The sequence below is a fragment of the Eleginops maclovinus genome, chromosome 13 (assembly GCF_036324505.1).
Source record: "Eleginops maclovinus isolate JMC-PN-2008 ecotype Puerto Natales chromosome 13, JC_Emac_rtc_rv5, whole genome shotgun sequence".
NCBI classification, from domain to species: Eukaryota; Metazoa; Chordata; class Actinopteri; order Perciformes; family Eleginopidae; genus Eleginops; species Eleginops maclovinus.
In genome coordinates, this window is record NC_086361.1 from 2,013,773 (window position 1) to 2,029,429 (window position 15,657).

At 39.6% G+C, this 15,657-nt stretch overlaps 1 protein-coding gene across 1 annotated transcript; it reads right to left on the reverse strand.

Moving 5' to 3' along the window:
• Nucleotides 1-6,926: 6,926 nt before the first annotated feature.
• On the reverse strand, nucleotides 6,927-11,940 carry s100v2 (S100 calcium binding protein V2). The gene is made up of 3 exons (XM_063898834.1): nucleotides 11,687-11,940; nucleotides 9,038-9,163; nucleotides 6,927-8,204 (listed from the first exon to the last, which is right to left on the reverse strand). The coding sequence occupies exons 1-3, from the start codon at nucleotides 11,693-11,695 to the stop codon at nucleotides 8,028-8,030; spliced, it is 312 nt and encodes a 103-aa protein (XP_063754904.1). The 5' UTR covers nucleotides 11,696-11,940; the 3' UTR covers nucleotides 6,927-8,027.
• Nucleotides 11,941-15,657: the final 3,717 nt, after the last annotated feature.

A 15,657-nucleotide genomic window follows, 5' to 3' on the forward strand; every position in this document is an offset into this window, starting at 1 on the left:
GTATTTATTTCCACATCTATTTATTTATTTTTTGAATTATTTTTTAAATTATTTATTCCTGTATTTATTTCTGTATTCATACTTTTATTTATGCATTTATTATTATGCTTATGTCATGTGCCGTCCTCCATACATTTCAAGATGTTTAAAGAGTTTTTATTTTCTCACTTAGTTAAATACAAAAGTTCAAACAGGCGTATGGAGAACATATTAACTCATTACAACTGAGAACATGACGGCCACAAATACTTTTCAAAGTAAATAACTGAAATTTGTAACATTTTTAATTATGTTTTTGTGAGACAATACACCTCATTTAGCTGGCACAAAAAATGCGAAGGTACAGTGGAAACAGATGAGTTTTCACTCAGAGGAGCATATCAATGCTCATTTCAACACTTTGGAGCCAACATCGTGCTCCACGGTGGCTGACCAACACCATTGACAAGTGTGTGTGTGTGTGTGTGCGTGTGTGTGTGTGTGTGTGTGTGTGTGTGTGTGTGTGTGTGTGTGTGTGTGTGTGTGTGTGTGTGTGTCTATGTGTGTGTGTGTTCATTGAGCTAATCCATACATTGTTATAGTACATCTTCACTGTCTAATGAAATTACCACACGCTAATTGCCACACGGGATCTGGTTCATTTTCAGCACAGCTGTTGTGGTTGCTTTCTGGAGATGCACGATACATGAAGACATGACTGTGCGTGCCTCCCTGTGATGAGTGTGAAGGCTTCGAAAGTCATTAACCCTACACTTTTCTTCTTTTCTAAGGAGGACAGACCATGACATATACTGTAAATAAATAAATGTATGAATAAATACAGCAATTCATGAATAACTACAGAAAAAAATAGAGTTATAAATAGATTAAATAATAACTATCAGTGGAAATAAATAAATGTGGAAACAAATACAGGAATGAATAAATGAAAAAAAACATTATTGTGGAAATAAATACATAAATAAATAAATACAAGAGTAAATAAATGCATAGATAGATGTATGACTAATTACAGGAAAAAATGATTAAACAACCCGGAAAAAATAAAGGCATAAATAAATGAAAGAATAAATAATTGTTGAAATAAATACATGAATAAATAAATGCATAAATGAATATGGACAAAATGTATGAATGTATAAATAAAAGAATAAAACAGAACAAACATCATTATATATATTTATTGTATTTCTACATTAATGTTCACTTACATTTATTTAATTATGTCTGTGTCTGTATGCTAATGAGGTAGGCGGTCCTAACCTAAGTCTGTAGCAGGATTGGTTACAGGATTGTTGTCTACTACTTCTGCCTGGCTAACCTAGCTGATTCGTGTGCAGGAAAGTCGCCTCAGAGCTTGCAAATTAATATATTTCTGTATCTATTTATTCTTTTATTTATTGATTCCTGTATTTATTTCTTTATTTATTCATACATTTATTTATGCATTTATTTATTCATGCATTTATAATTATGTCATGTGCCGTTTTCCATACATTTCAAGATGTTTAAAAGCTTTTTTTTTTCTCACTTAATTCATACAAAAGTTCCAAAAGGCGTATACGCCTTTTGGAACTTTCTCCATATGGAGACATATTTTCGTCATGTTCTCCATATATGGAGAACATGACGGCTACAAATACTGTTCAAGCAAATAACTGAAATTACATCTTTACTTTCTTGGACTAAATTCGATTAGAAGTACTGTTTTGTCATCACTGCAGTTACTTCAAATACTTCAAACACGTGACTCCTTTCTTTACAGGAAGTGTGTGAAGGTGATAACACAGTGTTAGCATCCTGACAACTTCATTGAGGAATGATTGCACAAAGTTTTATATTTTTATAAGAACAGAAAATCCCAAAACATGTTCCATTTAATCATTTAATTAAGTCCTCTTTATGGGGCGGATGTTACATTTTCTATATCACATACTGTATAAATTCAATTAAAACATTTTTATATTTCATACTCTATGTTATTTAATATTGTATCCTATATATTTTCATTTTTCCTGCAACTTAAGGTTCATTGCATTATTTGATGTGTTATCTGTATTTTGTATGTTGCATTGCTGAAGGAGCCTGGGACTTAAGACTTTCATTCCCAACAACTACGCTATAGCTACCATGCATTTGACAAGTAAGGCCTTTGAACCTTTAAAGCTTTAGATTGTACAATGCACCTAATAAATCCTTAACTCAGTTTGTGCTGTTCCTCAAGTTGGAGCTGAATCTATTTATCATTGACACACCTTTACTGAAAACACTTTGATATGTGAACATATGTCTGTTAGCTCCACACAGTGAAGTCCTGAAGGGTTCACAGCCTGCACTCTGCTAATGTTTAACTGATAAACTGTGAAGTCATGAATGTCATTGTCATTCCTATCTAACCAAATGTGAGCAGATAGGAGCCGCAGCGCTGTGCCTGCTGACTTCACACCGACCTGTACTTCAGCAGCTCTGCCGAGGAACCATGCTGGAATCCTGTGGATTTTCTGTTTTAATTGTTCAGCTGTGTTTGGCAGCAACAATGCATGCTGGTAAGGTCATTACACTTTTAAAAATAAGCTTTAGGCCTTACATTTGTGGCGTTTTATTGAATCCAAATGAATCAAAGAGTTAATACTTAATATTCAGTGAGCAGTAGAAGTAAAACACAGGTTTAGTTTGACCTACAATGCATCAGTGGAATACAGTGAATCAGAGATAATGATTATTCTATTAGTCACTTTATCTATGAGCCGTTTTCTCTTTACAGGTGGGAGTGTTCGGAGGACTCCATGGAGCAGGACTCTAGAGAGCAGGTGAGACTGCACATGATAAATGAAGCTTCTGCTTTTATGTGATCAACTTGACATGACTATTTACATTATCTCTGAGGGAAAACATCTGCACAAAGAACATACTGTGAATAATTAATACTAATACAAAAAAAGAATACAGATTTGTTCTATCTTGATGACCTCTTTTGTATGCCACCCCAAAATCAGCATCACAAAATGCAAACTTTTTTATTTTGTATTTGTCTGGCTCTTTACTAGCCCATAACTTATCTATTTTCAGAGCATACGTTCAGAGGATTCCACCATCCTTTGACTCGCTGCAGCCTGATCCTGGAGTACTGTGTTCCAGTAGTCAGAGGGGACCTGGTTTACTCAGTGCTTCTTCTCACATTGAGGACAACCCAGTTTTTTTGTCTCAGGCAGACCATTTTATATTCAACCAAAACGACACATTCCAGACAGACATGATGTTTCCACAACAACAAATGGCCCGTTGGGAAGGGGTTGATACTGAAAGCAGTCATCAGACTATAATTATCATGGAAGAAGACCCTGCAGTGACAGAGGCAGCCACTTACCTCTTTGAGAGGCATCTCACTCTTTCAACTTTGCTGAGATACCAGAAGGGAGCGCTACATATTCTCAGACGAGGCCATTTCTTTTCTTCTAGAAACCATGATGTCATACTGGTTGGTCACGGCAGCATTAGTGCTAATGGAACAGTCCAGCTAGCTGGTCATGGCCCGGAGGAACTTGCTAGATTTGTGTCGACCTTATTCGGTCCTCTTGGCTCCATCAGGTTCATCAGCTGCTGCCTGGGGAATAACCGGCACTTCATGGTGCAACTGCTACAAGCGCTGCGCTCTGTAGGTGTGGAAACAAAGCTGTACCTATTCAACTCCTTCCTGTCTGTAAGGTCTGATGGAGAGATCATGACGAGGACTGATGAGGTCTGGAGGTCTCATGACCAGACCGCAAGAGTCCTGGCTGAACTGGACCAAAAAGGTGACCTGCTCACCGAAGTAGAACTTGGCTGTGCAGGGCCAGTGTTTTCTGATTATAAAGGAAAGGTTTTGTATATCCAGACATTGGAGTGGCCAAGCCACCCCCAAATGTTTGTTCCGATGGAGCTGCGCAAAAAGTACCCCTATATCGACTGTCTGGAGGGGCTGACTTGGAGCTTATTCTTTGAGGAGAGTGAAAGAAGGCGTGCTCCTGATTATGTCCCAGAAACAAGACTCCTTACAGCAGTTTGGCTTACAGAGCCAGAAGAACACAACATTGACTTCAAGCACATCACCAACATTCAGGACCTCCTTGCTGAGATACGGTACAACGCTAAAGAGGAAGTTGCATCCGACCTTTACTACGTTCTTAATGAATGCATTTACAAAGTACACGGGAAAAACCTAAAAGTAAGACTGGCGGGTAAGTTCATGAGCACCAAGAACCAAGCTGAAGTTGAATACTTCCGTCAGAGTTTCAACGATCAGCAGGGGGAGGCCTCGCTGCAGGAGCTGGGGCAGGGTCTCAAAGCGTCCAAATTCACCGAGTTCTGTCGCCAGACCTTCCAGTTCCAGCAGTGTAACTACAACTGTGAGAGGTGGGGGCGCTACTTCATGACTGCAGTGTTTTCCGCATCGGTGTGTAACTTCAGAACCTTTTCGCTTTTCCTCATGAGTGTCATAGGTTGTGAAGTAGGCCGCTCCCGAGGGACTGACAGCCCCCTGTGCACAGCATTTGTTGGAGCGGACCACCCTATGGAGACTGACCAACCCTGGCCCGAACAACTGCGCAGAGGGTTCTACGGCTGCACTTTAGAGAACTTCGAGATTGCTCCGGTCAACAGGCAGATCTGGCTGGATGAAGTGGTTTCAAAGGAAAACGCTCTGTACATCAAATCCAATCAGATGATGAATGCTGTGGACCATGACGAACAAACTGAGCTGGAAATCTTTGGGAAGGTCAAAGTCATGAATAAGTACGTGTTTTCGTCCTATCTGGAATTCTTCCGAGGTACACCTGAGGGGAAGAAACTCAAGATGGGATGTGCTCCCTCATTCAATGAGGAGTTCAATCCGTAATCCTGGAGTAATGTGTGATAACAGTAGTTCATCTCTTTGTGTTTTTGTAGCATAGTAGGCTCTTGCATTCGTGTGCATAAAGCTGCATTTGCATGATATGCGGTAAAACGGTTCTGTGCTGACCTTGCCGTGGCGTTTCTATAGAGAGAGTGCCACCTGACTAGGAAGTGCCAGTGTTTTGTTGGAAAAATATGCTGGTCAAAATGACCGGTAAGATTTCAGTTTACCAGTCAAATGGAAAATATTCCATCAAATATTATCTTTATTTATGATTGAGCTTGAAAACAATTGATAAAAGAAACTATATAAAGGAAGACATTATTAATGCATGTACATTAATAGTCCAGCCAGAACAGACAGGAAAGTAAGCAGTAAATTAGTATATGTCCACATGTCAACAAGGGCGCATCCGAGCCGCTTTCCAACCTTTTTGGTAATGCATACGCTGTTGTAACTAAACAATGTAAATATGCTCAAGAGACGATAAACAGTTATTATTCTTAAAATACGGACAGTTTGATATATTAAAACAAATTCACAAAACCAATTTCAGTATCGTATCTACATAACAGTAACTTCCTGATGTTAACTCACCCTCCATCTGCCTTTATGGAGATAGGTGTTCTGTCTCTGCAGGAAAACAGTGCCCTGGTTGCTGAACAACAGGTGCATGTAGAGCCTGTAACACAGAGCTTCAACCCCCCTGTTACCCCACTCCAAAATAAAAAAATCTATGATACTGCAATACTAAGTTACTGTGCTGTGACCTGGTTCAAAGTTAACAGGGATTTTTTTTTCACTAATGTGATTTAATAAATTGAAACTAAGTTAAAAAAAACAATAAAACAATAAAACGTTTGGCTGCATACATAATGTGTGTATAACCACAAACTTATTTTAATGTTCTGTATCTTGGGCCAAAGTAATTACACAAATAAAATAAAATTGTAACAAAGTCATTGACACAAACTCTATTACTAACTCAAACATCAATCATAGTATTTTATGTGGGTTTTTTTTGCCAGACTTCTACAGATTATTCAGGTCAAAGTCTGCTAAATACCGGTTAACAGAAACACAGTAAGCACTACCCTCATCGTTGCAGCTTTTGTTCTGATATGAAAATGCTATAAAGTTTTCCTGATTAGTTTTCTGGCACAGCCTCTTGTAGATTGTTGCTAGAATAGCGGGCACGCTCCTAATGTGCTACATTAAAGCATTTCCACTTACATCAGATATTTCACATTTTCACAAAAGGGTCATTCAAGAATTGAAGGACATTTTCCGTAACGTTTTAAATGATCCATGACCAAAATGTCAAAACATGCACTTGTTGTGTTAGCTATACCTGTAAATAAAGATGTAGAAAAACTAAACCTCAACTAATTAAATATCTCCTCCTCAAAAGCATTTTTCTATTATCTTTTCAGTCTCTAACCAACCCTGTTACTCATACTATCAGAATAAATGCGATTCATTTCAAAGTCTCCTCTCTTTAGATTCTGCAGCTAGCATTCATTCCTGAGCTAAAAGCTAACATTAGCAATGATTTGCAACCCTGTTACATTAATTCAAGTAATTCAAGTTACAGTGCTGCATTTCCTGCAGTAAAATGTATCATCTTAAGTAAATTGTAATGTTTATATATAATCTAGCATCATCTACATGTTTGAAATGTATAACTGTATTGTCCCAGAGTATCAATTGCCTTTTTCTTTTTTGCTACACATAGCCTAAGCATGTTAAGGTTGCAACAATTAACAATGATCTCAAAATGAACACAAAGGTGTTTAAATAATAGTCAAATCAAGAGATTAAAAGACAATATAAACACACATTTCTTTTGATTTCTAACCCACCATTGAGTGCTGCTGAAAATAAAACATCTAATAAAATATGTAGCATTAATGCCTGAGCTGGCCAAATCCGTTTTTGTGATGGTTTATTTTAATTTTGTTTAAGTGTTGATATCCTCCAATTCTGGAATGTCCCATAAACTACTGAATCTGTGTGATACGGTGCTTTTTAAATCAATAAATGAGTAAACTGTGACTAATGGCAGTATGAGTGATTTATTTGTATGTTTATTACATAATTTGTCTTATGCTGTCACACAGGTTTAGAATACAGAGAATAACCAAATATAAATACATGGAAAATGCAAGATGGCATTACTGGTACAAAATGTATAAAAGGACTAAAAAGCACACACCAGAGGGCTGCAAAATCAAACATTCAGAAGTAACCTAGAATACACTTTGTGTTCCCGACAAAGTAAGACGTCTATTTGAGATGTTAAGTTTTAAAGACAAGGTTAACACTTGAATTAACTGCGTACATTGATCTCGAGTAAGTTTTGCACAAAACAGGAAAACTCGTAAGTGTTTCAAAGATTCTGAAAATAAAACAATGTGCCTTCAGATGAGACTCGAGTCAGCAGTTTTGACGCGTAAAGTTGACTACACTAACTGTATAAAAACTGAATGCCTGCATTTATGAAGTTAACTAGTGAGATGAAGATAAGAGCCTTTTGGAAGGAATGATGGAAACCATTTTCAAGTGTCAAGCTATAAGAAAATGTGCTTAACAGAGGCCTGTTCATCTTTCCATTGTGTGTAGTAAACCATATAGCCACATTAATCACTTTATACATGGGAAACGGGTATCAAATGACAGGAAGTGACACGTTAATGACTAAAACTGTGATAATGCCCAGCTCCTTTTGCACCAGTTACTTTCATAATACTTTCATAAAACCCATGTCCTGGCCAGTTCAACTCAACCTGTGCAGTGAAATAAAAGTACATAGTCACCAAAAAAGGCTACTATTTGGTAATCAAAAGCATAAAGATACCATTTAAAAAAAATAATATGGTTAACATTTTTGTTTCAGACACAGCAACGTGTACAAATGATGAAAAAATAAAACTAGACTTTGAATTTGAACTGGTGCAAATGATGCTGGGCAGAATTCCCTCTGGAATATGAGACCATAGCATTTGAAAACTTAAGTGATTAAGTCAGATATGTTAGGAACAGCATGATGTGTGCAGACTAGACTTTATTCTGTCTGCCACCTGATTAGGAGAGTGATGTGCATACTGTAACTCTGTAAGGTAAACTCCAGGGTGGAGCTGGGAGCTGACGGTGCTCCTCACAGGACGATGCAGCTGCAATTGGAGCCCGGCTGGCCGGCGAGGAGGCCGTGCTGGCTGGTGGCTACTGACTGGATTAAATTCCAGAAATGCTTGAAAGAGATGCCCTCGCCGTCACCTACACCCATTGTCCTCAGGATTTGACCCAATCCCTGCTCTGTGCCAATCCCTTTGACCTAAGCGAAAAAGGCAAAAACATTTAGTGTGTTCAGTGTAAAACCAAACCATCTTTCATTAACATTTTAGAAGGAGCTGACCATGAGAAGAAGGATGTGGCAAGAAACTAACTACTGTAGAGCTAGAGTTCTAACCACACCCACCCAAACCACACTTAACACACTAAAAACATCTTCTTTTATGATGATCAACAGGCTTTCCTAAATGACCAAAAATGTAATTCTGCAATACCATATCTATTTATATATAATGGGAATATTATTGTTTTTTCCAGAAAATCTTACATTTAAATATGTTGATTCAAAGATAAATATATTTTAAAAACATATTAAAACGATGCAAATAAAAAAACAAAAATGTGCCTAAAAACATGCAAATGAGGAAACATCTTCAACAACTTGAGGAAACATGAGCAGCGTTTACTAAAAGCTGCAGAAACCAAATGCTGCAGAAGCTCCAAACACAACGGAAACCAGGGGACATACAGCTGGGGCCGGAGCGCTTGGTGACATTCAGGATCATAAAGCCGAACTGTCTCTGTTGTTGGAAACTTACCTGAAATGTTTTCTGGTCTTATTTTAAAACTGTGATCACATGACTCCTTCTGATGCTACTGCAGATCTGCTGTGAGCTAGCTAGCTAACGTAGCTAACCTTCAAATATACTGACAAACACTTCCAGTTAGGAGACAGACTCACTCTGCCAACAGAGACAGTGTTCCAGCTTTGTAATCCTGAACTTTACCAAGCCGTACCGGACAGAATATAACATATATCTATAATGTGTGACTGAGCACACAGAGAACATACACATAGAGCAGTTTTACATTTACCATGTTAGGCATCTGGGAGGACAACATATTTTTAAATTCATCGGTTTTCAGGGTTGGAGCGTTGTCAGCCGAAGCGGAATGGAACTGTGTGACCAGTGTGTTGATGGCCTTCTCCAGGTCTGAAAACTGGGAGAGGACAGAAGGGAAAAGAAAATCATTACAAGTGAAAGCTGAGTGACGGTCCCCAGAGAGCCTTTCTGCTGAGAGCAAGATTTTCTGAATTTTATTTTTGTTACAGCATTTGATTAATTGAATCCAAGCAAGACCTAAAGAGAATCCGTGCCTCCTCTCTCTGGAACCCACTCCCCAAACACATCCATGATTGCCCTGATCTCACCATGTTGAAATCACAAATCAAAACTCTGTAATTAATGTTGTGTTTTATGATTTTATTTTTAGAAAAGCTCTCTATAAATAAAATGGATTATTATTATTATTATTATTATTATTATTATTATTATTATTATTATTATTATTATTATTATTATCATCATCAAATAATTGATTATAAATTGATCCCTTGGGGAACTTCACAAGCTACCCAGCTGTAGAAGCAAAGGATCCACTTTAACCAGCTGCAATATTTAAGGGATGAATATAGTCACTCTTTATATACCTGGGGGCTCCCGTAGTTCTCTACACTTGAAAAAGGAGGGATGAACAACCTGCAACCTCACCACCACATGCTACTTTAACTTGAAGTGAAATTTGAATGCATGACGTAACAGAATACTTTTAATCTACTCTCTCATGAATACTGAATACACTACACTATAGCTTCTAACAGAAGTTGCTGTTGGATTGGAGCTCCTGGAAGATAGCGTTCCTCCTGGGAGTTTACAAAGGGCCAGAGATGGTCTGACAGCCGGAAGCTCTTAGAGAGTGTCAGAGCTGTTAGGCAGGTCCCCGATCGGTTTGCATAAGGCCACGAATGAGATCCGCCCAAAACCGTTTGATCCACATGAGTAAATGCAGTGAGCTCCTTCTACGTTTCTACTTGTGTTTAACCGAGAGGAAAAAAATCTACCAAAGGTTTAGTAAGACAACTCGAGAATATTCCAGTGTTTCCAGTAGTGTTTCCAAGTAGTATTCCTTGATTTCCTGGCCCATTGGAGAGAACACCACATGGAGTCATTACAATGATTTGTCAGAAAACAGATGCTTGTGTCGACGTGCGACAAACCCAGAGCGACAAGACTCGTTATTTGTGTCCCTCTGTTGAGTCTTTCAGCTCTGTGTTTGGTCTAGAGCTAAGTAACTAGGTATATTTACTCAATTACTGTACTCAGGTACACATTTAAGGTACCTTTTAGTTAAAAAACATTTCACAGTTCCAGCTTCTTAAATAGGAAGATTTGCTGATTTTGCTTTAAATTACATTTCAGTATTTTGTTTTTGTTTTTATTGCAATGAGTACTTTTACTCTAATACTTATTTTCATCATACTTACTTAAGTATCATTTTTGATGTAGTAGTTTTACTTGAAATGGAGTATTTTTTGTGATATTAGTACTTTTACTCAAGTAAAGATTCTGAATTATTTACTTAAAGCCTTTGCTATGAAACAACTCTGAGAATAAACTTTAATTGTGCTCTAAAACCAAATATGAGCTGATAGTGTGAGAGTGCAGCAATATGCAGTCCTTTGATTGAGTGTTGGTGTGAATGTGGCTTAAATCAGCATTAAGGACGGTTGTCTTGCTACAGTTATTCAGTGCGTGTGGGCAAACAGCTTTTCAAACCACACCCTTTGTGACGGTGCTAGCACAAGCTGCTGCAGGCCCACTGCACCTCAGCAGACACTGTCCTCACATCCAGCCCCAGTTTCACAAGGTTCAAATGAGCCTATGAATCACAAGCTGCCACATTATAGTTATTTGCAAAAAAATTGCCACTTTGGTTTTGACTTTTATTAAACATTTCAAAGTGTGTAAGCATTGAGGATGAAGTCTCACTGGGAATAATTAAAGACAGACTCCCTTGTTTTTTTGTGAGACTGCCCATTACCACACCCTATCCCTACAACTGTTAGATCTAACTCTACAGAAACAGTTTGGAAACTTTGTTTTAAATAGTTTTACTTTAAGATGTACAATGCCAACGGTGTTTAGCCTTTGAGGAAGCAGTTTCATGTGGGACAGACAATGTGCCATATACATGATAGATCATTAATCATAGTTTATGAAGTAAGATCGTGTAGCAGAATGACAAAGGTCGTATAATAAAGAGGAAGCCATGCTGCATTCAGGGCCTACAGGTGATCAGCTACACCATAGACTGCATATGATTTGCATCCATATATCACAGCTGTGTATGATACAGTATCACGGTGGTTGTGTAGCAGTTTGCTACAGTAACGTTACTGTTCGCAGGGAGGGGCCGGAGCTCCAGGCTCCTTAAAGCCGAGCAGCGACGCTCACAAGGTGGATAAAAAGTGCTCTCTGTCCGGGGGAGGCTCTGCTCGGTCCTGGGCCTCAGCAGCAAACTATTCTATAATGGTTCCGCTCACTTTTACAATCCATCTGCGCATTGTTTTATTACCCAACGACCAAACTCAACAACTAACGCAACTTGATGTAAAGTTAAATAAGTAACCATTCTTAACCCGTGTCGAGAATTACTTTTACTAATCAAAGTTCGGTTTCTTACCTGAGACATGTCGACTGGTAGTTTCACTGCGCGATTCTCCCCTCTGTCTGTCTGCCTGTCTGTCTGTGAGTGTGTTCGTGTGTGTGTGCGCGAGAGTGAGTGCGCGCGCGCGCGTGTGGTTACTGACAGTCACTAACTGGCAGCCTTCCTGGATCCTCCCTCTGCATGAGAGAAAGCCAGGAAGAAGAAGAAAAGGGAGCATAGCCTACATGATATGTTGGCAACCTCCACTCTACGTGTGTGTGTGTGTGTGTGTGTGTGTGTGTGTGTGTGTGTGTGTGTGTGTGTGTGTGTGTGTGTGTGTGTGTGTGTGTGTGTGTGTGTGTGTGTTTGGTGCTGTGGACACACTGAGAGTACAGGAGTGTATGAAGTGGTGTGTTTAGATGTTATAAGGAGCAGATCACTCTCAGCAGACTCTCATTCCACATCTGGAAAGCTTTAGTCAAAGTTGGACGCTTTGCGCAATAAGTGTGTGCATGTTGAGGCAGGCATTCTGCATGTCACACAGTTAACCTGTTCGCTGCCAGCCAGAGGTTGGAGAAGTAGAAGTACCAGATTGTAGGAATACTCTGTCACACTACAAGTATTGCATTCAAAAGGTTGCTCAAGTAAAAGTAGAAGTACCAGAGTGTATGAATACTCTGTCACAGTAAAAGTATTCTAAATGTTCCTCCAGTGAAAGTAGAAAGTACTCTCATCTAAATGTACTTAAAGTAGTGACAGTAAAAGTAGTCATTGTTTGATTGGTCCATTTCAGAATAATATCTCTGATATGTTTTATAATTATTGATCATTAAAGTGTTCTCAGAGCTGGTAAAGGTGCAGCTAGTTTGAATGGCTTTGTATACTGCAGGGTAGCTGCTGGATTTACTGCAGGTGAACTAAAGTCTGATTTAAGGGCTGATTATATTTACCATCATTAATCCAGATCTGTAAAGAAACTAAAGGGATTAAATACATGTAGTGGAGTATAAGTACATCATTTACCTCTGAACTGTAGTGGAGTATAAGTACAAATTTGCCAACAATGGAAATATTCAAGTAAAGTACAAGTATCTGAAAATTGTACTTAAGTACAGGACTTGAGTAAATGTACTTAGTTACTTTATGTGAAACTGGAAGCTGTTGGGTCAGTTTCAGATAAAACAGAGAGGGAGAAGGGAACAGGCACAACCACATTCTTTCTGTTTGGTTTTATGATGTCAGTGGGCTGGGTGCTCACGTGACACGGGGGGGGGGGGGGGGGGAGTTTGGTTCAAATTAACCACAAGAATTTAGCTGCAGACAAAAAATGTGAAAAAAGAATCAACAGAATTCCAGCTGATCATCAGCTTGAACTAAAAACAGAGCGTGGATGTCTCCAAGGGGGAGGGGAATGTTACAACATATAATTTACATTATTTACATTACACTATTAACATGGTCAGAACCTCGCCCCTGCGCCCCCCCACCACACACACCTGTAGGTCCTTAAACTGGTTGGTGACACACCCAGTCAAATAAGCCACAGTGAATCGTTTTTTACCAGTTACTGCCCCGAGCACACACACACACACACACACACACACACACACACACACACACACACACACACACACACACACACACACACACACACACACACACACACACACACACACACACACACACACACACACACACACACACAATATGTTTTTAGGAACACTTTCTGTTTTTCTCTCGTGAGTCAAACTCCCAAAACTCCCAAACTGTTCGAACCCTTCTGATCTGTCGAACACTGTGCTGATGAGTGGAGCAGAGATGATGCCAGCAGATGTTCTGTACACATGTTCATATTTAAAGTCAGTGAGAGGATGTGAGCATATCGTGCATCATATCTCTGGATTGATCACAAGGACATAAGTCAAAAGGCTAGGGGAAGAGAGGTGTTGTGAATAATATATATATTTTTTATTGTTATTTTTGGCTAAATCTCTTCCCTAAAGCTAATTTTTGCTGCTGAAATTCTGTATTTGCTCAATAATCTTTTATATCATTTCAAGCATTTAGGCTTGAGGGGAAATATTTGAACTTTTTTATTGGACCTCTGGATGTAATGTTTCTAAATTACGATTTTTAGGTCTTCTTTTCATTGTGCAGGAGTGAGTCCGAAAACCTGGAAATTAGTTTACCACTTTCAGTTCCCTCGTTTCAGAGTTAACCTTTTGTAATTAGTTTTATGTAAGATGTCTGAAATAAGATCTGTGGTTAATGGAGATTTTCAAGTTTTGTTCCCAACATCATTCTGAAGCTTTGTTAGCCACCTTTAGCTTAGTGGTGGTGACCGTCATGTAGTTCCTTCATAGCCTCATTTTAGGTGTTTACTCACTGCTGATTGCATTTATGCTTCAACAGCTGTCGTGTTAATATGTGGAGACCAAGAAATACAATTCTAAAATGTTGCCTTATTTCAAACAGTACTTTAAATAAAGCTTAAGTTTGGGTGAAATGTTTGCTTTTCCCTCCAACAGAGCTGATCTTCATGTGTGGAGCAGACGTTCTTTGGCCACTAGGTGTCATCACTTCATTACTTTGGTTTTTAACTTCAAAGCAGTCACACAGGTGTGGAGTTCACACAGAATTACAAATCAGTGAGAGCTGTCACTAAGCATCCAGTAACTATTTAGCAACCGTTTCCCTTCAGGAGGGTGAGAGGTATGGTGGTATGACGACGTATTTTTGCAGGCCGACCAGCACATTAGCATCACAAGGGCTCCCTTGATCGAATCAGAAATCAGAAATAAATCAGAAATACTTTATTTATCCCAAACTGGGAATTTTTTCTTTCGTTGCAGCAGCGAAATACAAAAAAAAGCAAAACAAATAACAAATAATTATAAAAAAAATAAAAATGAGAAATATACAGATAAAGCAATAATGTGAATCAGTATAATGTAAATGTACAATGTTAAGTGTGAAGGAGAGCATGTTAAGTCCAGTTTACAGAGAGGCTATGGAGCAGTGAGTTGTCTGCCAGCCAGAGGGTGATTATTGTACAGAGTTATTGCAGTGGGCAGGAATGTTCTCCTGTACCTGTCCTTGTGACAGCGGAGCTGGAGCAGTCTGTTGGAGAGGAGCTCCGCCCTGATGCTGCCCCCCCAGCAGATGGCAGCAAAGAAGAGTGCACTAGCAACAACAGACTGGTAGAAGATCTCCAACATCTTGCTGAACACGTTGAAGGATCTCAGCCTCCTCAGGACATAGAGTCGGCTCATCCCCTTCTTGTACACAGCGTCAGTGTTGGCCCTCCAGTTCAGTCTGCTGTCGAGGTGCACTCCAAGGTACTTGTAATCCTCCAGCACAGCCACATCCTCACCCAGAATGCATAGGGGCAGTGGAGACGTCCTCTTCCTCCTGAAGTCAATGACCTTCTCTCTGGTCTTGGCCACATTCAGATGCAGATGGTTTCTTCCAGTCCACTCCACAAAATCCTCCACCAGCGCTCTGTACTGCTCCTCCTGTCCATCCCTTATACACCCTACCACTGCAGAGTCATCCGAAAATGTCTGCAGGTGGCATGACTCTGAGTTGCATTGAAAGTCAGTGGTATATAAGGCGAACAGGAAAGGAGACAGCACAGTTCCCTGTGGGGCTCCTGCACTACCAACCACCACATCAGACAGAACACTGCCAAGCCGGACATACTGTGGCCTGTCTGTGAGGTAGTTGGTAATCCAGGAGATGGTGGACGTGTCTTCCCTCATAGCCTGCAGCTTGTCACTCAGTAGCCGTGGCTGGATCGTGTTGAACGCACCGGAGAAATCAAAGAATGTGATTCTCACAGTGCACCCCGACCCCTCCAGGCATGAGTGAGCACGCTGCAGCAGGTAGATAATGGCATCGTCCACCCCCAGGTGAGGCTGGTAGGCAAACTGCAGAGGGTCTAGAAATGATCTCACTTGCGGTCTGAGATGGGACAAGACCAGTCTCTCTCGACAAAAAGCAATGGG

Coding starts and splice junctions, on each gene's coding strand:
- s100v2 (XM_063898834.1), bottom strand. Junction 8,205..9,037: donor CCTCCCAGATGCCTAACATG/GTAAATGTAAAA, acceptor TTTTTCGCTTAG/GTCAAAGGGATTGGCACAGA.